Source organism: Prorops nasuta, unplaced genomic scaffold, assembly GCF_024137725.1.
Source record: "Prorops nasuta isolate Cenicafe-Biocafe unplaced genomic scaffold, Cenicafe_Pnas_1.2 PNAS00020, whole genome shotgun sequence".
NCBI classification, from domain to species: domain Eukaryota; kingdom Metazoa; phylum Arthropoda; class Insecta; order Hymenoptera; family Bethylidae; genus Prorops; species Prorops nasuta.
The window spans coordinates 1,663,239-1,687,544 of NW_027116817.1; the positions used below are offsets into that span (position 1 = coordinate 1,663,239).

General features: G+C 28.1%; 4 protein-coding genes across 9 annotated transcripts in view; 2 read left to right on the forward strand and 2 right to left on the reverse strand.

Moving 5' to 3' along the window:
* The window catches only part of mRpS6 (mitochondrial ribosomal protein S6), a 100,337-nt gene extending 93,191 nt beyond the window's left edge, over positions 1-7,146 (reverse strand). The window contains exon 1 of the mRNA XM_066739267.1: positions 7,019-7,146. Within this exon, the coding sequence (XP_066595364.1) occupies positions 7,019-7,063 (45 nt within the window). The 5' untranslated portion in view covers positions 7,064-7,146. The remainder of the gene's footprint in view (positions 1-7,018) is intronic.
* Positions 7,147-7,414: 268 nt separating this feature from the next.
* Positions 7,415-11,100, forward strand: LOC136780715 (uncharacterized). 5 transcript variants are annotated; one of them, XM_066739270.1, is made up of 6 exons: positions 7,415-8,134; positions 8,291-8,505; positions 9,368-9,574; positions 9,659-10,022; positions 10,100-10,297; positions 10,657-11,100. In XM_066739270.1, the coding sequence occupies exons 2-6, from the start codon at positions 8,471-8,473 to the stop codon at positions 11,098-11,100; spliced, it is 1,248 nt and encodes a 415-aa protein (XP_066595367.1). In that variant the 5' UTR covers positions 7,415-8,134; positions 8,291-8,470. The 5 variants fall into 5 exon arrangements, 4 of the variants coding, with proteins under 4 accessions (XP_066595367.1, XP_066595366.1, XP_066595365.1 ...); XM_066739269.1 differs by having other exon boundaries at positions 7,415-8,505; XM_066739268.1 differs by lacking the exons at positions 7,415-8,134; positions 8,291-8,505 and having other exon boundaries at positions 9,245-9,574.
* Positions 11,101-15,722: 4,622 nt separating this feature from the next.
* LOC136780767 (putative nuclease HARBI1) lies at positions 15,723-17,207 on the forward strand. Its single transcript, XM_066739324.1, has 5 exons — positions 15,723-15,772; positions 15,848-16,040; positions 16,114-16,400; positions 16,471-17,014; positions 17,074-17,207. Exons 2-5 carry the CDS (start codon positions 15,886-15,888, stop codon positions 17,081-17,083), a joined length of 996 nt encoding a protein of 331 aa, XP_066595421.1. The 5' UTR covers positions 15,723-15,772; positions 15,848-15,885; the 3' UTR covers positions 17,084-17,207.
* A 320-nt stretch (positions 17,208-17,527) lies between these two features.
* On the reverse strand, positions 17,528-21,161 carry LOC136780768 (myb/SANT-like DNA-binding domain-containing protein 3). Of its 2 annotated transcripts, XM_066739326.1 has the most exons (5): positions 21,021-21,095; positions 18,655-18,741; positions 18,233-18,564; positions 17,969-18,165; positions 17,528-17,890 (listed from the first exon to the last, which is right to left on the reverse strand). In XM_066739326.1, exons 3-5 carry the CDS (start codon positions 18,510-18,512, stop codon positions 17,528-17,530), a joined length of 840 nt encoding a protein of 279 aa, XP_066595423.1. In that variant the 5' UTR covers positions 18,513-18,564; positions 18,655-18,741; positions 21,021-21,095. The 2 variants fall into 2 exon arrangements, with proteins under 2 accessions (XP_066595423.1, XP_066595422.1); XM_066739325.1 differs by having other exon boundaries at positions 18,233-18,741; positions 20,985-21,161.
* Between the last annotated feature and the right edge of the window lie 3,145 nt (positions 21,162-24,306).

The following is a 24,306-nucleotide window of genomic DNA, read 5'->3' on the forward strand; positions in this document are numbered from 1 at the left end:
GCAGTAGTTCATTGCAGTGGTGGTCAAACTTAGGCAGTCAATAATTTACAGCATTATATAGTTTAATTTACTAGGCTTAACAATATAGATGTATATATATATACGTATACACACAAATATCCCAGATAGCACAAGAGTATCCCTTTAGTATTATAAAATGTATCTATCTTTACGTAGTCAAAATTGTTCGTTCAATGCGCGGAAAAGCATAGTAATATCTTGTATACTTTAAAAAAATATATGGTATTCTTATAAAGCAGATTTAAAGCAAAGAATGCAAGTACACTAATTTTATACTAACATAGGGAGAAAATTAGTGTACTTGCATTCTTTGCTTTAAATCTGCTTTATAAGAATACCATATATTTCTTTAAAGTATACAAGATATTACTATGCTTTTCCGCGCATTGAACGAACAATTTTGACTACGTAAAGATAGATACATTTTATAATACTAAAAGGATGCTCATGTGCTATCTGGGATATGACAGTATTATTCTGAACACAGAGAAGAAAATATTTTATGAGAAAGAGAACAAATAATGAACGGATATTTTCTTAATAATAAATCTAATAACTATTACATTCCAATACTAAACACCATCGTTCCATTATTTAAAAATACAATAGAATAATGTATGATACTATAAAAACGATTTTCATAAGCATAAATTAAAGTAAATATATTTTATTTACTTTTCATTACACAAAATTGTATTAATACAGGTAACAAATAGTCGCTGTTCTATGACTAGCCGACGTTTCCACTTTTGATTAAGATAAGTAGGTTAGTAGAATTTTTAATCTTAATAATCATCTTTGACTGACTAAATTTGGTGTTCCAGAATATAAAAGAATGATGAAGTTTTCAAGAGGAAACGCAAACTCCTTCGTGTAAGAAAATATTGAAAAAAGTAAATAAAATGCATTTTCTGTGTTTTCGTTTGCTTAAACAACGTGAAAATTACTTAAACTTTTCAATAATTTTTTTAAAAATACCTTGAGTGGTAAGCAAAACATCTGTAAAAGTTTAAAGAGAGAATGTTATCTATTTTTATAAATAATATTAAAAACAGGCTGAACCTAAAATATTGATTTTTTCCTTAATTTCTTATATTTATTTATTTATAATAATATTCATTATGATTTCATTCTTAGCCTGTAGTATACTGAAGTATATTAATGAAAAAGATATTCGAGATTTTTTTATTTTAAAAGACCTTGTATGTAGTATTTCTCATCTTCTCAGCCATCTTTCTGCTAGTTTTATCTGTATAACCTATAAACTCATATAAAGTAAATAATTTTAAAAATAAAATTTATTTATTATTTTATTACAAAGTCATTAATTAAAATTTGATTAAGAATTAGGAATTTCTTAACTGAAAAAATCTTATTAGTCCCTGAATAACCTTAGCAAAGCTTGATCATTAGGATAAAGTCATTAAATAATTCTCTTAATAGTGTGCTAAAAGAAATAACTTTAATTCTTAATATCTTTTAAAAAAGTGGTTCAATAAAAATATATAAAAATTTCATTCTTATAATTATTTAATCTATAAAAACTCATCAGCTTAATATAACTGAACCAGATAAATTCTATTATCAAGAAATATAAAAAAAGGAAATATTTAATAGCACTTTAATCCTTTAGGGATGGGAAATTTTCCAATGAAATAGACTTTCTTGTTTGTGAAATTTGACTCAATGCACAACAAATGTTTTCAGTTATGTCACTACCTTTGCTACTAGTCAATATATTGATCAATTTATGACACTGAAGTTAGCCACAACTTTGCAGCCAAAAGTTTGGCAAAAATCAGAATCCAAGTAAATTGACTGAAATAAATGTTCTGACCATTATATATTAATGCAAACTGCTAAGATTATTATACTTAACGTTTGTTTGACCAAACAAAAAAAAATAAAAAATTAACTGAAAATTGCTTAAACGAGAAAATTAAATAAGTATTCTTATAAAGCAATTTTCACATATCAGTGAATTTTTATAATTTGTCTCAACAACAAAGCATTGTAGCCCATAAAATTCTAAGGAAAATAAAGATAGTTTCATGAGGGAGCAAGACCCCCTTAATGATTTTTATAAACAAAATGACGGGAAATGCATCAGCGAAACTACGTTTTTCAACGATCTCTTCAAATTTTACCATATCAGTGAATTTTTCTAATTATTTTCACGCATACAGCTTGAAAGGCAATAAAATTCTGAAGAGAATAGTGCAAATTTCGTGAGGGAGCAAGACTCTCTTAATGTTTTTTACAAAGAACATAGACAGAAATGCATCTACAAAATCCACGTTTTTCACCGTTATCGTCAAAATTTAAGATATCAGTGAATTTTTCTAATTATTTTTCACGCGCACAGCTTAAAAGGCAATAAAATTCTGAAGAAAATAGTGCAAATTTCGTGAGGGAGCAAGACCCCCTTAATGTTTTTTACAAAGAACATAGACAGAAATGCATATACAAAATCCAAGTTTTTCAACGATCTCTTCAAATTTTACCATATCAGTGAATTTTTCTAATTTTTTTCACGCATACAGCTTAAAAGGCAATAAAATTTTGAAGAGAATAGTGCAAATTTCGTGAGGGAGCAAGACCCTCTTAATGTTTTTTTATAAAGAACATAGAGAGAAATGCATCTACAAAATCTACGTTTTTCACCGATATCGTTGAAATTTAAGATATCAGTGAATGTTTCTAATTTTTTTTACGCATACAGCTTGAAAGGCAATAAATTTCTGAATAGAATAGTGCAAATTTGGTGAGGGAACAAGACTCCCTTCATATTTTTTAGAAGGAACATAGGCAGAAATGCGTCTGCGAAAACACGTTTTTACCTCTATCGTCAAGATTTAACATATCAGTGAATTCTTCTAATTTTTGCAAACCTCGCAGTCTTCAATGCAATAATTTTTTGAAGAGATTAGTGCCTGCTTCATGTGGGAGCACCAATGCCCTTTAATTTGTTATTCACAAGAGCGAGGGAAATATATTTAGCGAACCTGCACTGTTGAACAATTGGGGTCTTGCTCCCTCACGAAATTTACACTATTCTATTCAGAATTTTATTGCCTTTCAAGCTGTGTGCGTGAAAAAAATTAGAAAAATTCACTGATATCTTAAATTTTGACGATAACGGTGAAAAACATGATTTGGCAGATGCATTTCTGCCTATGGGCTTTGGAAAAAACATTAAGGGAGTCTTGCTCCCTCACGAAATTTACACTATTCTCTTCATAATTTGGTTGCCTTTCAAACAGTGTGCTTGAAAAAAATTAAAAAAATTAAAAAAATTCTCTGATATGGTAAAATTTGAAGAGATCGTTGAAAAACGTAGTTTCGCTGATGCATTTCCCGTCATTTTGTTTATAAAAATCAATAAGGGGGTTTTGCTCCCTCATGAAACTATCTATATTTTCTTTAGAATTTTATGGACTACAATACTGTGTTGTTGAGACAAATTATAAAAATTCACTGATATGTGAAAATTGCTTTATAAGAGTACTTATTTAATTTTCTCGTTTAAGCAATTTTCAGTTAATTTTTTGTTTGTTTGTTCAAACAAACGTTAAGTATAATAACTTTAGTAGTTTGCATTAATATAAAATGGTCAGAACATTTATTTCAGTCAATTTACTTGCATTCTGATTTTTGCCAAACCCGTGGCTGCAAAGTTGTGGCTAACTTCAGTGTCATGATCAATTTAAGTCATAATGAGAGTTAAGTACAATATTTTGAATTCTTACCTGACCTGGATTAAGTAGAAACCTTTTTGATTTACATACACTATTGTATTCTCTTAAGGGCCCTAATCTTAATATGCGCCATCTATTACTTTTATGACATTGGGAAATACAGTCATTCTTACCAAACTTCCCATTACAAGAGTATTCTCTGTCATATTAAAATTTGTACAAAGTGACATGCAAATTAAATGTAGAAATATTATACCAGTTTTATTAATTGAATAAAATATTTTCTAATACATGAAACAAGTATTGTCAAAAACCAAAATGTTATTAACGGGATCCCTCACGCGTGCTTTACCGACAGTACAAGTCAATGAACAATTCGTTTAATAAAAGTCAAATGCGAAGCAAATTGCAAAAACGGGCTTCTTTATGACAAGGTGCCAATTCTAACGAGTCAATCGAGCTTAAAAAAATCAAATCGGATGAAGAATAACGCTGTACCACTGTCCCGCGTTCTTGAAGTGGAAATAACCAAAAGTAACCTCTCTTCAAGAACGCGGCACAATGGTACATCGTTATTTTTCAACTAATTTGAGTGTTTTTAAGTTCGTTTGACTCGTTAGGACTGGCACATTATCCAACAAACGCCCGATTGTTCAATTTGCTTCGCATTTGAATTTTATTAAACTAATTGTTTATTAACTTTAACTGTCGTTAAAGTAGGCGTGAGGGATCCGTTAACAGCTGTTTTTGTGCTAGTATAGATTTTCTGACACTGATTTAGTATTATTATTTAATTTAAGTCCTTTTATTTCTAACTAAAATTCAAGTCTTTCGAAGTAATCTGAATAACAAAAGACCAATAGTACTAACACATTATAAATAAATATGTTTAACAATTAGGCAAAGTAATTCATTAATAATTTTGAATTTAAGAAATCTCAAATTTATCTGAAATATGATTCAAATTTCTCCTTGCTAAAATATGAAATTATAATTTCCACATAATTATAATATAAGATTAGAAACTTTACACTATTTTCATTATTACAAATAAATTACTCAATTTAACATATTATTCTGTTATTTCCTGTTTATCTTTATTATTATCCAAAAATATATAAAGTAATTCTATCTCTGTTTCACTGTTATTATCAAAACATAATTCAAAAGCTAACATTATTATAGTTTTAGTTTTTTCTATTTTATACAAATTAAGAATATAATTTTTAACAATTAAATTCTTATTATATAAATAGTTTCCACAAACTTTGAAAGAGAGTAGTGTAAACCACTTAATTTATAGAAAAAATAATTTTCTACGATGCTGAAGCTAGCAGCTAGACTTAGCAGCCGATCAGGGACAAATAGACAGTGTGCGCATGTGGGGCCCATATTAAAATCTAATGTTAAATTTCTCCTTTAAAATTCAAAATACTAAAGTCTATAGTTTTTGATAGATCAATTAGATTAAAATGCTCTTCTTTTGATTTTGTAAAAATTAATTTTAATTAGATTAATGCTACCCCTGCACCTATCTTCCTTGCAAGTCAACTGTTCACCAGATGCAAAATAGAATTTGAATAAAATTTGGTAGAAATATTCTATTCTTGGAGAAGAATTAATCTGCATTTAGTTTTTAAGGGAGCGGGAAGAGAAAACATTGTTTTCTTACTTCCAAACAATCCCTTGCACGCACTTATGTGTGTTCAAATTCATCTGCCGACCAAACGCAAAATAAGATTCAATTGAAATTTCGCAGGAACCTTCTACGCTTAAAGTAGAATTAATGTGCATTTAGTTTTTGAGGGAGCAAGAAGTTTAAACTCTTTCTTATATTTAAGAATTGTGTGGGTGAGACTGTTCTTAAGTAAAAAAAAGAGTTGAAACTTCTCTCTCCACTAAAAACTAAATGCACATTAATTCTACTTTAAGCGTAGAAGATTTCTACCAATTTCAATTGTATCCTATTTTGCATTTGGTCGTCAGATTAATTTGAACATACATAAGTGCGTGCAGGGGATGGTTTGGCAGTAAGAAACCAATGTTTTCTCTTCCGCTCCCTTAAAAACTAAATGCAGATTAATTCTCCTCCAAGAATAGAATATTTCTACCAAATTTTATTCAAATTCTATTTTGCATCTGGTGAACAGTTGACTTGCAAGGAAGATAGGTGCAGGGGTAGCATTAATATAATTAAAATTAATTTTTACAAAATCAAAAGAAGAGCATTTTAATCTAATTGATCTATCAAAAACTATAGACATTAGTATTTTGAATTTTAAAGGAGAAATTTGACATTAGATTTTAATATGGGCCCCACATGCGACCACTGTCTATTCGTCTCTGATCGGCTGCTAAGTCTAGTTGCTAGCTTCAGCATTATTAATTTTCTCACTATTAGGTAATTGTCTGCTGTTTCAAATTACCACCACTATAATATGCTGCATTTGTTTATTAACTGCCAGTACTAAAACTGTATAATGTACATTATGAAAACTATAGGTTATGAGTAGTTACAGTACATAAACAAACTCAGCAATAAGTAAAATCTAATCTGACCAAAAATAATTGTTTTGGGCACTATGGCCAGTATATTCATAGTCATTACTTATATTTATGTTTGACTTAAAGTCTCGATTGTCCTTTTTCATCTAATAATAATAGAAAAAGATAACCTATGGTTAAGTCAGTCTTAAATATAAGTAACGACTATGAATACCGGCCTATAAGCTTATATTGAACCACAGCCTTATTAAAAAAACACATATATAACAAAGATGGGTAAATATTAACATAATTGAAAAATATAGTTCTTAACAGTCAATTTTCCATAATAATTTCATACTTTTGTAATAAATAATCTGTCACAAATTAGTAAATTATTTTTATTACTAATTGGATTAAATATAAATAGAACTAGTTAATCAAGAAATACTAAGGTTCAGCCATATCTACATTTAACTTACTCTTGTAGCTTAGCTGTTAAAATATGCATTAAAAATAGACTAAACATCAAAATAGAGATACTATAATAAATAAAAGAAATGAAATAACAAAATTAAACTAATGCCAGCAAAAATTGTAAATTTCTATGTTCATGATAATATGATCTTTATCATATTTTAGAATATGCCCAACATTCTTTTCAAAAACTGAGATAAAAATTAAGTAGTAACATAAATAAAAGTAACATTACCAAAAGCCAATAAAATAAGTTCCGCTTACAAGAATATTTTTAACAGCTTTAACTAAAGAGAGATAGTAAAAATTTCTTGAACTTAAATTAATAACTAATGTACCTTATCCATGGTTCGAAGGAGTAATGGCAATTCATAAATCGGCATTTTATTCAAATGTTGTTCGGGATAAAAAACGTTTTCTAGGTTACCTTGGTTCCACGGGTGCTCCACACAAGTCTACACTGGCCGTGTACCGTTATTGACTGTGAGTACTAGTAATCTATATTTTCGTGACATAAACTATAGATTTTCAGTACTCACAGTCAATAACCGAACACGGCCTGAATCATGTACAGGTATAGTTTCTGCTTCCCTATACGTTTTGGCCATTAATCGGGACGGCGACACTTTACCACCCGTGAGCAGGAATTTAATTATTTGAGGTTGGCAGCACTAAGGCTTGAAACCTTTTATTCAAGATACGCTCTCGTATAAATTTGCTGTGCGCTCTAAGCATATGCTGCGTGTATGTGTGTGTAAACTGTACTACAGTATATTTCTCCACTGCCGGATTGCAATTTAGAACAAGCTAGTGAGTGTGACAAATAAATAAAAAATGTCATGTAGCAGAAGGATAGATTATAATAAAAAAGAATTTGTTGATTAATTACACAAAACAACAACAAGATAATAAATTATATGGAATTTTTATACACAGAAATATAATACCAGATAAGTTATTGTGTATTTTTATTTTTCTGCATGAATAAATTAGTATGGAAGTATAAGAGAGAAAAATTCTTTGTTAAAATGTAGATTTTACTTTGCAGGTTATTCTAAATGAATGTTGGACTTTCCTCAATTATGTGTAAGCAAGAGTAAACTGCAGCGATACCTTTAACAGTTAATGGATAAGCGTAACTGAGGTTAACGATAAGAAACTGGATTATAAATTCAAGTGTCAGAGCTTTTGATGATTATGCTGAGTATTTTACGTAGAAAAATAATTGTTATTTGTGTATGAGTTTCAGTCCATTTAAGTAATACTGTGGACTTAAAATTAGTAAGAAATGTGTAATCTGGTTAATGTAATATAATATATAAATTAGTGTAAAATTTCTATTGGCACACGTCTCAAGTTTCATATAATTCTATATATTTTGACTGTCAATTCTAAATTTTTATTTGGATACATATATAATTACAGATTATGACTTGCATCTAACTGACTTGACCGTTGAGTAAAATAATTATTAACCTTAAGTCTTACAAAATACATTTCACTCTCTACATTCTTACGAATTTTTATGATTTTAATTAGAGGCTCGTCCCTCAATTCATTACTCTATTGCAATATAATTTAATATACTATATGGTTATTATATTTTTCAGATTTTGTAAACTGACAGCTGTTTGAAAAATATAAAGTTCTATCTTTACAAGACTATATTGAATATACTATAGAAATAGAATTTCAAATAAATTGTATATGATGCAGAAGCTACAAAAAGATGAAATAATAAAGGAACGGTGTAACATACGTTTTAATCAATTTATTTATCCTCTCTATTTATGACAATAAATTCAATTTCTCCATCATTTAGCAGGTATTGGTTTTTTATTAATATCAATTTTTCTATTACCTTCTCTGATGAGTATCTATCTATAATAAATAATGGAGCTTAAATATGTATAGCATGAACTTACTTTTAAGCTATAAATTTATACATTTTTTAAAGTTGAATATTAATCATTTTTGCACAATATCTTTCATATTTTAAAAAATACCAATTTCTTATTATCTTTAATATTGAGCTTATTATATTATGGATAATTTTGGATATATTAAATGCATCGTTAATTAAGTGCTAAATAACTTTACATTTATAAGCTTTTTTATTTATATAAAATAAGAATATGAAAAGAAAGGTTTTGATAAATGTGTACTAAAAATTAAAATAATATACTGATTTTATGAAAGTTTGTAAATTTTATCATTTCTTCATGTGGTTAATAAAGCCATATGTAATATTTAAAACTTCTTAGTTTCTTTTTATTATATTTGTGTTTATTTTATATGAAAGTAATAAATGTTTTCACATTTCAACACGCAACGGGTGGCAACGTTCACGCAAAAATCTTGTTTGGCAGGTCTTCACGCACATACACATACATGCAAATATTTATTTATACATGATTGTTTGTCAAAACAAATTTTACGCTTAGACGTTACATATTAGTTTTAGATCTAATTAGAAATTAACAGTTCTTAGATATTTGTGAAAAGCATTTAAACACTTCATATAAAGTATGAGTGCAAATAAGAAGGAAAGAAACTTATGGATTTTTAATGACTTCAGATACTTCATTAAAAAAAGCACAAATGATAAATTGTACTGATTATATATATAGAAGGGTTAGATTATTTTATATTTTTGTAGATTCTTTTGAAAATATTTTTCTTTTCAGATATTTGTACTGTATAAAATATAAAGAGCTCAATTGCAAAGCTAATGGACGTTTTTATAATAATGAATTTCATCCATCTGACATACTTCATAACCATGAGCCCAATATTATAAACAATAAGAAGTCTGTATTTTATAAAAAAATGAAAGAATCAGCAAAAATTAATGGAACGAAGCCTAAACAAATTTATAATTTCGTTGTTATGAAGTAAGTATACACATATAATTATATATCATAAAATGATCATTTTTCTCGTTTTTGTAATAAATATTTAAATAATTTCTGGGTTAGTAATCAAGAAATTGAAGCTGAAACCTCGTTTACCACCTGCAGGCGAACGCTTCAGCGTTATATTAAAAAGATTAGTGATAAATCAAATATTATTTTAAAGGAAAATAATCTTAATAACTTAGCAAAATATATAACCAAAGAACAAACAAATTCAGATAAAATTAAATTAAATACAAAAGTACTAAGAAACGATGCTACAAACATATTAAATATAGTATTTTATGATTTCAATTTTATACAAAGTATACTGCAATCTGCAGAAAGTATGTTTATCGATGGAACATTCAAAGCAATACCTAATTTGAAAGACAAAAACATACAATTACTGACTATTTTAATTTCAATAAATGAATATCCAAATAAAGTAAAACATTTATTATTAATTGTATTATTTTTTGTAAAAAGGCTGCAGATTTTTAATTACTTTACTTTCTCATTTAGGCTATTCCGTGTTTTTGGATTCTCATGAAGAACAGACGCACACTGGATTATTTAGAGACATTTGAATACTTAAAACATGATTTTACTACTCTCAAACCAAAATTAATAATGCTTGACTATGAACAAGCTATGTCAAATGCCATACAAATAGCTTATCCTAGTGTAGAAATTACACATTGCTTTTTCCATTTTTCACAAGTAAGTTTGTGAGTTATATTACTAACATATTTTCTATATATATGTGTGTATCTAAATAGTGAATCAGTTTAAACGATATATTTTTTTTGTAGCCTGCGCCAGCACTTCCCATAGAGGACACATTATTTTAAAGCTCATATTTAATATCATTTCGAAACGCAGATGACTAAAAAATGACTTAATAATAAGACTTTAAAACAATATGCACTGTATGGGAGTGTGATGAAATTACTAATCCAACAATATTAGAAAAGCAGTTTACGTTTCACGATACGTTTCTGAGATTATATATAATGAAGTCTAATATCTACTATATTTGTTCATCTCATATTAAACTCTTCATTATTATTTATTTTAAGGCATTAATTAAGAAGGCCCAAAAACTTAAAATAATAAGTAAAACCAAGAATAAATTGTTATACCCAGAAAGATTTTTAATTATAAGAAAATTAACATTGCTAGCTTTATTGCCACCTGCTTATGTAAGAGGTGTATTTCAACAATTGAAAAAAGATATACAGTCCCAATTTGGAATGTTTTTTGAAAAGTATTTAAAATATTATGAAAACTTTTGGATTAACGAGGTTGAACCCCACAAATTTTCAGTTTTCAAATTGATTAATAGAACTAATAATTACTCAGAATCATATAATAGAAAATTACATGCAAATTTAGGAAAAAAACCAAACATAAATTCCTTTATCAGTGAGTATATACAGTATTTTATAAACTATCAAAATGTAGAAAGATTTAAAAAAGCTTATCTCTTTTCTGTCTTTAAATTATGTTTTGTAAAAAAGTGATGGAAAAAATCTGGCATATATAGCTGTTGACAGTTTCTAACACTGCAGTTTCTAAAATTATATAAGAATTAATTGGTAACATCCGTATTTCTAAAAAAAACCGAATTGCCTTGGAATAATAAAAATGATATTACCCACATTTTTAAAAATAACGAAATTTAATGACAACGATCGTTTCTTTCATTTCCCTTATATAGAGAAAACACCTCAAAAGATTAGTTATATAGTTGTAGATCACTGACGATGTCTTACAATGTGAGTTCTTAAAGTTACAAATATCTCCGACTTTCTTTTAACTTCTTTCTTCTTCTCTTACAGAAATAAGTCTTCTTTTTTCTATTGTTTTGCGTAAATATTTTACCTATAAAATATATAATTTTCAATACTACTGTTTTAATTTAAAAATACTAATTTAGGTTTTATACAAATGTTAGTAAAGGAAACTAATATTGAAATCATGCAAATGAAAACTAATATATATAGGCCACGAGAGAAAAAATCTAAAACAATAGATTTCAATAATGATATCCAAGAATTTTATTCCAAAATAGACAAAGTTGCTAATAACAAAGAAAGAGACTCACAGATACTAAATTTACTTGATACATTTGGAAGCATTAAAGAATTAAAAAAACAAGAAAAACTGAATATATCAAAAAGTTTGGTAAACATGGGCAGACGAGAGCAGGAAGTTCAAATTAAAGAAAATACTAATATTCCCTTTATAGATATAGATAGATACTCATCAGAGAAGGTAATAGAAAAATTGATATTAATAAAAAACCAATACCTGCTAAATGATGGAGAAATTGAATTTATTGTCATAAATAGAGAGGATAAATAAATTGATTAAAACGTATGTTACACCGTTCCTTTATTATTTCATCTTTTTGTAGCTTCTGCATCATATACAATTTATTTGAAATTCTATTTCTATAGTATATTCAATATAGTCTTGTAAAGATAGAACTTTATATTTTTCAAACAGCTGTCAGTTTACAAAATCTGAAAAATATAATAACCATATAGTATATTAAATTATATTGCAATAGAGTAATGAATTGAGGGACGAGCCTCTAATTAAAATCATAAAAATTCGTAAGAATGTAGAGAGTGAAATGTATTTTGTAAGACTTAAGGTTAATAATTATTTTACTCAACGGTCAAGTCAGTTAGATGCAAGTCATAATCTGTAATTATATATGTATCCAAATAAAAATTTAGAATTGACAGTCAAAATATATAGAATTATATGAAACTTGAGACGTGTGCCAATAGAAATTTTACACTAATTTATATATTATATTACATTAACCAGATTACACATTTCTTACTAATTTTAAGTCCACAGTATTACTTAAATGGACTGAAACTCATACACAAATAACAATTATTTTTCTACGTAAAATACTCAGCATAATCATCAAAAGCTCTGACACTTGAATTTATAATCCAGTTTCTTATCGTTAACCTCAGTTACGCTTATCCATTAACTGTTAAAGGTATCGCTGCAGTTTACTCTTGCTTACACATAATTGAGGAAAGTCCAACATTCATTTAGAATAACCTGCAAAGTAAAATCTACATTTTAACAAAGAATTTTTCTCTCTTATACTTCCATACTAATTTATTCATGCAGAAAAATAAAAATACACAATAACTTATCTGGTATTATATTTCTGTGTATAAAAATTCCATATAATTTATTATCTTGTTGTTGTTTTGTGTAATTAATCAACAAATTCTTTTTTATTATAATCTATCCTTCTGCTACATGACATTTTTTATTTATTTGTCACACTCACTAGCTTGTTCTAAATTGCAATCCGGCAGTGGAGAAATATACTGTAGTACAGTTTACACACACATACACGCAGCATATGCTTAGAGCGCACAGCAAATTTATACGAGAGCGTATCTTGAATAAAAGGTTTCAAGCCTTAGTGCTGCCAACCTCAAATAATTAAATTCCTGCTCACGGGTGGTAAAGTGTCGCCGTCCCCATTAATCTTGCGTCGTGGCAAGGGGAAGCTAGAAACAGAGGGGCGAGGGGATTTCTAGGGAGTTTGTCCGTAGCTGTCAAATGGCGCGATTAACCCTTAATTTTGTATCATCAACAAAAATAATATTTTCGGAAAACGATTGTGGAAAAGAAGGAAGGATTTTAATAAATAACAGAGAAGACAAAATATATCAGATGAGTATAAATTAATAACAAAAAATGAAAATTATTGTGAATTTATAAGGAAATACACTTTGTGGTTATTTTATTTCTGTTACAGGCTAAATCCTATTCTTCATGAGTTTAAATCACAGGAAAGAAATACTTAAAGACTAATGAATGAAAAAGGACTGATTTATAAAGCATTTCTGTGTGGCCCAGTCATTTGTATAATTGTGACATAATGTTGTAATAGTGAATGTGTCAGCGATTACTGTGTATACAAAGAAATTTTATTACAAAATAATAATAATGTATGATAATGTTTTTATTCCTATTATTATAAATTAAAGCTAGTTCAATTAAAATTTATTATTTTAATTTTTTCCTTAACCACACACAAATTCTATACGTACATTGTAATTACATATTCTTGTAGAATCTATCTTTAAGCTATCCTAACAAAATTGTAACTATTTTAAATCTACATGTCATAACTATTTGCTTCAATGATTTTTATTATTCAATGTCAGACAAAATGCGTAGAGGTTCTGCAAATTTCTTATGAGTCCATCACAGCCTTCGACATATTACCTTGTATGATATTTTTATGCCTCCTTTGCACTATTTTCTTCTAGTCTATAACATATAACAATAATTTTATTATCATTTTTAAATACACGCAGATAAGATGATTATGCTGATATGTAATTAATTTTATAAATATTGGAATGATTGTTAAACCATTGTCTTATTAAATTTGAAAATTGGGCATTTGAATGATGCTATTTAAATTAGGCCTCTCTTCTGTGAGATATGCTCTCATAATCCTTAGATAGATAAAGTTCCTTAAGAGTTATGTGTATAATACTGAGTTCATCTTATTTTTTAGCTTCAAGTAGTTTTCCAGCTATGTGTTTGAATATACATTTTGAATATAGAATACTCTTATTTCCTTACTCTTATTATAATGTTGTCAGGAATGATAGAGAGATATATCAATCATCTGAAAATGATAGGATATACACATGGCGACTGGATAAATTAAGGTTTTATAACAGATAAGTTTCATGAACAAATAGAAATAATAAAATAAGTATTGCATATTGGGAATGGATATCCAAATATGTAGCTGGAAAATATAATTTGAAGATGAAAACAAGATGAACTCAGCAGTACATATAAACGTATTGGTCGACAATATCCTCTCAAATGGAAGGGAAAGATATCATGTGGATGAGGTGCCAAACATATTTAGGTACAATAAGTCCAGTGTCCAATCTTCAAATTTAATACAGTAATAGTTTACCAATCATCCTAATTATTATAGAAACAATTAGACAGTATAATAAGCATATCTGAGCATATTTGAAAATATCTAGAGAATTATTGGTATATGTGTTGACAACTAGAAGGAACAATCAAGGCAAATAAATGTCATACGAGATGTGGAAGCATGTGACTGATCAATAAGAAATTAGTAGAACCTCTATGCAATTTGTCTCACATTCAATAATAAAAATCATTGAAGTAAATATAGTTGTCACCTGCAGATTTTAAATAGTTGCAATTTAGTTAGAGTAGCTTAAAGATAGGTTCTACAAGAATATGTAATTACTATGTACGTATAGAATTTGTGTGTGGTTAAGGAAAAAATTAAAATAATAAATTTTAATTGAACTAGCTTTAATTTATAATAATAGGAATAAAAACATTATCATACATTATTATTATTTTGTAATAAGATTTCTTTGTATACACAGTAATCGCTGACACATTCACTATTACAACATTATGCCACAATTATACAAATGACTGGGCCACACAGAAATGCTTTATAAATCAGTCCTTTTTCATTCATTGGTCTTTAAGTATTTCTTTCCTGTGATTTAAACTCATGAAGAATAGGATTTAGCCTGTAACAGAAATAAAATAATCACAAAGTTTATTTTCTTAAAAATTCACAATAATTTGCATTTTTCTTATTAATTTATACTCATCTGATATATTTTGTCTTCTCTGTTATTTATTAAAATCCTTCCTTCTTTTCCACAATCGTTTTTCGAAAATATTATTTTTGTTGATGATACAAAATTGAGGGTTAATCGCGCCATTTGACAGCTACGGACAAACTCCCTAGAAATCCCCTCGCCCCTCTGATTCTAACTTCCCCTCGCCCCGACGCAAGATTAATGGCCAAAATGTACTATCTTGTAGCAAAAATGCTTCTCGCAAAATTGATTAGGGCCATTCACCGTTGAGGGTCCAGGTTAAGTAGAGGTACCAATTTCTTAAAATATTCCTACACTTTCGGAAAATTTTTTGCTTTAAAGTTTTCAACCTGAAATATTAATAGTCTGAAGTTATTTTAGGAAAAAGCGAGGGAAGTAGATAAGGCTTGATTAATTCAAACGAAATATAATAATTTTGCGATAGTCAAAAGTACTATAGTAAAATAACATAAAAGGTCTCATGTACCGCTATTGAAGATAAATCGGGTATATTCACAGAGTTTAGTCATATAATAACACATGAATATGAATAAATTATTTCCAATGAATTATCTAATTATGTTGGATTTCTTAGACGAAGAAGAAGAAGAGTTGGATGAAAATACGCAGTGCATGTTTAAAAGAAAGACGAGAATAATAAGACCGCGGATGAATTGGTTCAATATATATAATGCTGATGATTTCAGAAAACGATTTAGACTTCGTAAGGAAGACGCTTTAATATTATTGCAGAAAATTAGCCATACGTTGACTTTTAAAACTGATTGGTAATTGATATTTCATATTAAAAGATAAATAAACATTAATATATTGTCATCAATTGTATTTCATCACTTTCAGGAATCATGCAATATCACCAATGATTCAGTTGCTAATAGCATTAAGGTTTTATTCCACTGGCTCCTTTGTTATAATTATATCTGAATTTGTTGGGGTTTCAAATGCTTCCGCTACTAAAATTGTACATCGGGTGTCTTCTGCGATTGCTGCTTTAAGTAAAGAATATATTAAATTTCCATTAGAGCCTGAAGATATTTTGCGAACCCAAGCAGGAAATTTTGAGAAGTCAGGATTCATAAGAGTTCTGGGCGCAATCGACTGCATACATATTACTATTCAATCCTATGGTAAAAGATCATACATTTTTAATAATACAGACTATTAACTGTTTCACCAAGAGGATTATCTTTGCTGTAGGTGGAGAATATGCAGAGCTATTCAGAAATAGGAAGGGGTTTTTCTCGTTAAATGTCCAGGTTATTGTAAATTTCAAACTGCAGATAATGGATATTGTTGCGCGATGGCCAGGATCCTCGCATGATTCAACAATTTTTAACAATTCGCGTATAAAACACCGTTTTGAAGTTGGCGAATTCGGAAATAGTTTGCTTTTGGGTGATTCTGGTTATCCTAATCTACCGTATTTATTGACCCCATTGATTAATCCAAAGTCACCAGCTGAAATACTTTATAATGAGGCTCAGATAAGAACTAGATCAATGGTCGAAAGGTGCTTTGGCATTTGGGGAAGAATTTTTCCCGTATTAACTATCGGCTCTCGATTCAGAACGCCAGAGAGGACCATGAATGTTATTATATCTTGTGCCGTTTTATACAACATCATTAGATCAAACGTAGAAGAAAATATAACCATTGATCAATACAACAATATAGTAAGAAATTATAATGAAAATTTACATGCAGACGAGAGAAGATATTTGATAGAATCTTATTTTCAAAGGTAGGTGTTAAAAATATTTCAGTAAAAAAAATAAGATTAATAACTATTGTTTGTTTTAGCTGTCTGTAAGGATTGTGAAAAGTATTAACCTCTCTTGATTCCATTTTCCTAAATAGACTTTTTGTTGTTCTTGAGAGCGTCGTAAAATGATTCCACTGCAGATATCGTTTGATAAAGAAATATTGTAGGATTATTATTCGTGACAACTGAAATATGTAAATTAGTAGTTTGAAATAATGGAATGTTCAAAATGTATGGATTTTTTACCTGGGTATCAAGTTTGCTACAAAAAATTTCATTGAGTAACTCTTTAATAAAATGTAATAAATTAAAAATGTATTCTTCTATTTTCGTACAAAAAAAAATATTCAGGAATAATAAATTCTTCTTGGCTTATATTAACAAAAAAATAGACAGTAATATTAAAATAAATCAAAAATATCATTTTAAATAAAAAAATAAAATTTGGTAATTTCAAAAACTATAATATACTGAATAATATTAATTTTTTAACTAGTCTGATGAGTCAGAACTATTAATAACCTGTATAACGTTATTGTTATTTTCACATTCTTTTTGTAATTTATATTCTAATAATTTAACTTTTAGCCTTTCTTTTTTCAGTTGTTCGCCTAAAACTTGTATTTCTAAATTACTTTTCTCATTTAAATCCTTTTTCATTAAGTTGCTAAGCTCAATTTTGCTTTGCAATAAATTTTCCTGCATGTATTTTGTATCATTCGAGGACCTTGAAATAGAGCTTGTTGAAATTGATGGTCCTTTAATAACATTATGTAGAGGTTTGCTTAAAGATTTTGATAACTGTTTTGAGTTCCATTTCTCCCACCTATTAATTTCTCCTTTGCCAGTTAAATACTATAAAATAATAAAAAAATAAGTCTTAGGATCAATTTTTATATTACATTTTAAAATCATAATTTTAATATTATAAACCTTAAACACTTCATCAGTATTTGGATCCTCGTTTTCTTCTTCATATGCAATAATTTCTTCTATCACATTAATCGTTTCCTTCGCAGCAAATTTACCATCACTATCATTTACATTTTCTAGTCCATCAACAGAAGTTTTTATAATCTCATATGCCTTATTGTAAAGAATATTTGATGTAACATTATTTGATCCACCTCCTAAAAAAAAAGATAATACAGGATTTGTTAATTGGAAACCAATAATTTTCAATATTATCACAATTACCTGTTTTATATGTTTCTTCCTTTAGTTTTGCAAAATATTTTCTGGTACATTTTTTAATATTAGACCATAAAGTTTTTAAAGATCCTTCACTGGCATCTTTTTGCATTTCTTTATTAAATTTAACACATATTATATTCCATGTTCTATTTTTTTCATACAATCCTACAGCATCAGTTTGTTTATTTTCAATAATCTTTGAATATTGTTGAATGATATCAACCAATGCTAATTTTTCTTCAAATGAATAATTTTCATTTCTGTTCTTTTGGCTAATGTCCATGTTGCAGCTCTTTTCGTCGTTTTTTGTTATATTATAATAACCTTTGTTTCAGCTTTAAAATAAATCCTAAATTATATGAATGTACGAATTTCTAATTCTTCTTTGTACCGTCTACCATTGATATATGTGGCTGAGTATGTACCTAAGTTTTTCTGTATTTACTTCCTCTACTTCTTTTTATCTATTACCATGGGTATGACTTCAGACTATTAACATTTCAGGCCTAAAACTATCAAACAAAAAATATTTCGAAATTGGTACCCCTACTTAACTCGGACCTTCTACGGTAAGAATGGCCCTTAGGGCCGGTTGTTCCACCTATTGGCAAACGTCTGGATAAATTTATCCGTTTGGTAAAGCTTGAAATTGAATAGAATTTACTACAGTTTGTAAATTTTACCAAGCAGATAAATTTTACCAATAGGTGGAAAAACCGGCCCTTAATGTCCATGGAGAGTAAACCATACTATACTAAAAACTATAACAAACAGTTTATGCAAAGAATATTTAGTATAGTCAGATATCTATAGTGATTTTGCCATAAATCTTGCGTCGAGGCGAGGGGATATCTAGGGAGTTTGTCCATAGCTGTCAAATAGCGCGATTAACCCTCAATTCTGTATTGTAAACAAAAATAATATTTTTGGAAAACGATTGCGGAAAAGAAGGAAGGATTTTAATACATAACAGAGAAGAAAAAATATATCAGATGAGTATAAATTAATAACAAAAAATGAAAATTAATGTGAATTTTTAAGGAAATATACTTTGTGGTTATTTTAATTTTGTTACAGGTGAAATCCTGTTATGATGACTTTCTATTAAGGGAAAAGTACTTCTAACAAATAAGTGCAAAAGCATGAATATATGAAGCATTTCTGTGTGGCCCAGTCATTTCGATAATTGTGACTTAATGTTATAATAGTGAATGTGTAAGCGATTAGTGTATATACAATGAACTCTTATTGTAAATTGAATAATCTTGTATGACAATGTTTTAATTGCTATTATTTTAAATTAAAGCTAGTTCAATAAACATATTATTTTTATTGCTTCCCTTTCTCCAAATTCTATACACACATAGTAATTACCTATTCTCGTAGTAGTCATATATTCTTTAAATTACTAACAAAATTACAACTGTTTTATATTTGTAAATCATAGCTATTTGTTGGAATGGTCTTTATTATTCAATGTGAGACAAATTGCATAGGGTTTAGGCAAATATCTTATTGATCCGCCACATTTTTCCATATCTTATGTTACATTTATTTGCCTCCGTTGCACTATTTTCTTCTAGTCTTTAACATATAACAATAATTCTCCAATAATTTTTGCATATATACAGATCTGATAATACTGCTGATCTACAATTATTTTTGTAATAGTTGAAATGATTGTTAAATCATTATCTTGTTTAATTTGAATAATGAATATTTGAATGATGGTATTTTATCTTAACATATGTTGCTATTATTTCTGCAAGATATTTCTTATAATGTTTGGGAAAATAAAGTTCTTTAAAAGGTATGTGTATACTGCTGAGTTCATCTTGTTTTCAGCTTCGAATAGTTTTCTAACTACACGCTTGGATATCCACTCTGCAGATAAAATACTTATTTCGTTACTCCTATTATGATGTTGTTAGGATTGATAGAAAGATATATTAATCCTTTGAAAATGATATATTATATGTCTAGTAACTGGATATATTAAGGATTTAGAACAGGTAAATTTCACAAACAAATAGGACTAACTAAATATGTATTATATATTGAGGAAGGATATCCAAATGTGAATTATTTTAAGCTAAAAGCAAGATAAATTCAACAATATACTTAAATGTATTGGAGAACAATATCCTCTCAAATGTAAAGAGAAGACATCCTATGCAAGAGGTGCCAAACATTATAAGTAAAATAATTCAAGTGTCCATTCTTCAATTTTAATAGAACATTGGTTTACCAATCATCTTAACATTTATAAAATTAATTAGTCAATAGAATAGCCATATCCAAGTGTATTTAAAAATAGCACAAAAATATTAGTATATGTTGAAAACTAGAAAAAAGGACTAATGAGGAAAATAGATGTCATACAAGATGTGAAAAGATGTGGCGGATCAATAAGATATTTGCCTAAACCCTATGCAATTTGTCTCACATTGAATAATAAAGACCATTCCAACAAACAGCTATGATTTACAAATATAAAACAGTTGTAATTTTGTTAGTAATTTAAAGAATATATGACTACTACGAGAATAGGTAATTACTATGTGTGTATAGAATTTTGAGAAAGGGAAGCAATAAAAATAATATGTTTATTGAACTAGCTTTAATTTAAAATAATAGCAATTAAAACATTGTCATACAAGATTAATCAATTTACAATAAGAGTTCGTTGTATATACACTAATCGCTTACACATTCACTATTATAACATTAAGTCACCCCTAACAGCACACTTAACTAAAAGTTGACTGAAAGTCGCCTTTTATTAGTCAACCTGAATCCACAATCCCGTGAACCAAACCAAACCATTCCATTGTGGACTCAATAATCCCGTGACCGAAGACAAAACCATTCATTAACGTGCGACATCAGCGACATCGTAATTGTTAAAATATCTTCGAAATAGACTGAACTAAACCGCGGGAGAAAAACGGAACGATGAAACAATTTAAACTTTCAAACCTTTTTCCTACTTTGATTCCGGTGTATGTATGTGCATCCCAGTTGCCGCCAATTGTTAATTATTTATAATTATTTCATTTTCTGATCTGCAATTTGAAACATTCAAATGTAACAATGTACAGTATTTCATATTTAATCTTTAAAAATAAAAATGGAAAAATATACTTCACTTACTTTTACCTGCTGGCTCAACCATATTTCTTTAAAATTGTAGGATTTAGCAGTTTGAGAGTAACAAAGTAATAAAGCACGTAATGAACAGTGGATTACCAGAAACATACCGGACCATAAACCACAAAGTTCCGTGATATTAATTTTCTCTTCAGTCACGGGATTGTGGAGTCCAAAATATAACATATATATATGTTATTATGTGCTATATTTATCAACAATCATAGATGGCGGCCAGCCATTTTACCCCCATCCCTCGGCTTTACATTTATAGGACGAAACAAGCCATATGCTCCCTCCGAGTCAGCGACACTTTACCTACCGCAGTTGGAGTTTTCATGAGAAAGGGTTGGCTACACTGCAGCTATAGTAAGATAAATAAATTAGAAGATAATTTTTATCGTGCTTATCTGGAAACAGTATGTAAATGTTTACGAAATATCAGCTTAGCTATAAGAGGTTAAAACGTTTTTAATTATATACAAATTCTTTAACTTTTATAACGTTTATATTCATTCGGTTACATGAAAACTAATTATTTTGAAAATATTAGAATGCAGAGGTGCTACCAGCTGAGAAAATTAAATTGGCTTATTAAATAATATTAATTACATCAAATAGCTTGGTGATGATTTGTGTGTCGCTTGTAGGTGTTTCGAAAGATGGGATTTAAAGCGATAGTTCAGGAATCATAAATTGCCAGCTTCTATTCCACGGCCATCAAATTCATCCATGCGATCATTGCGTCCACTACAAGAGAGGAGCCATACATCTTCGCATTTCAATAACCACCTTGTCATTTTAAAAAGTCAGATAAGTAAATTGGTTTAATAAATATTAGTAATTAGATCAAATAGCTTTGTGATAATTTGTGTCGCTTGTAGGTGTTTCGAAAGATGGGATTTAAAACGATAGTTCAGGAATCATAAATTGCCAGCTTCTATTCCACGGCCTTTAAATTCATCCATATGATCATTGCGTCCACTAAACGAGAGGAGCCATTCATCTTAGCATTTCAATAACCACCTTGTCATTTTAAAAAGTCAGATAAGTAAATTGGTTTAATAAATATTAGTAATTAGATCAAATAGCTTTGTGATAATTTGTGTCGCTTGTAGGTGTTTCGAAAGATGGGATTTAAAACGATAGTTCAGGAATCATAAATTGCCAGCTTCTATTCCACGGCCTTTAAATTCATCCATATGATCATTGCGTCCACTAAACGAGAGGAGCCATTCATCTTAGCATTTTAATAACAATCTTCTGATTCTAAAAAGTCAGATAAGTAAATTGGTTTAATAAATATTATTAATTAGTTCAAAAATTTTTTTTAATGATTCTTGTGTCGCTTGTAGGTGTTTCGAAAGAAGGTATGCAAGGAATGCAGAATAATGTCTGTTGACAGCAATTGTTCAGTTTTCAAATTAAGTTTTATTTTTGCCACAACTACAAGCTTTTCCTAACATCTAGTTTACGTCTCTTTTAAATTGCATTTTTTGCAGTGCTGATAGCAATTAAAACTTTGAGTTTATATAAGAAATTGTAGCTTATAAGTAATGATATATTAATCTGAAAAATTTTATATTACTTTAGATGGAGTTCATTTATTATAATATTTAAAATGGTTTTGAACAAAATGATTATTTTGCTTTATTAATTACTTCTATTTTTCAAATCCATTTATTTTTATATTTCACTTTCATTTATCAATAAAATATAACAAGTGCTTAGTAACTGCTTAATTAGTTTTTACTTTATATTTGGTCATGCACCAGTTTATGTTAAGTAGTTCTTATTAATGCTGTTAATTTGTTGAATACATGAAGTATAATTTTTGTGAAAAGAAATCAAATTATTTGCCAAAATGTAACAAAAATGAATGTAGGAATTATTAATAGTTGTTTAAAGAGAGTTTGTAATTTTTTTGTATGATATTTTATGAAATATCAATATCTATTTAAATCTATATAATTTCCAGTAAATGTTTTATTAATTTTAATGCGGGTTAAATATCATCTTAAATATTATGTTGTGTAGTGCGAAGCTTTGCTGTTTAGCTACCTTAGAATTGGAATGTTAAAAGCTATATATATTAATATTATAATTGAAAAATCAGAAAAATATCATTTTCGTAAATCATTTCTATTTCATATAGAAAGCATTTCTAAGAAAGTCCTACACTTGAAACAAAAGAATTCTTTTCAAACCTTCTTTACATATTTTTTCTTTTGTTTATTAAACTCTCTCTCCCCTATCTTCTATGGACTTATTACTGTATGCATGGATCTTTGGTTTGCAAGACACTGATTTCATTTTGGTCAATTCGTCTCAATCTTTTTGATTTATAACAGTTTTATTTCGTGCAAGGTTCATATAAATATCATCTAATATTTAATTTTAATTATATATTTTATACGAAAATGTCAAGAAATGCTGACAGAAAATTATGGATTTTTGACGAATACCGATATTTTATCAAACGCAAAAGAAATGATAGATTGTAAATATATCATTTCTATTTGAAAGTTTTTATTTTATACTTATTACATTTATCTTAATTTTAATAATAATTTCTATTTTTCTTTATATAGATACTTAAGTTGTATAAAATACAAAAAGCTAAATTGCCCAGCGCATGGAATATATTATCAAAATCATTTTTATCCTGCTGATAAAAAGCACAACCACGAACCTGATATAGCTGGGAATGCCAAATCTAATTTTTATAAAAAAATTAAAGAAGCCGTACATATAAATAATATTAAGCCAAAACAGTTGTTTGATTCTACGATGAAGAAGTAAGTATTAAAATAATAATTCTACAATATTTTTTAGTTATATGCTTTAATATACAGTTAATTGTTATATTTGCTATTAATGATATAATATTGTATATATTATACATATATGTAAATATTTTTTCTTAT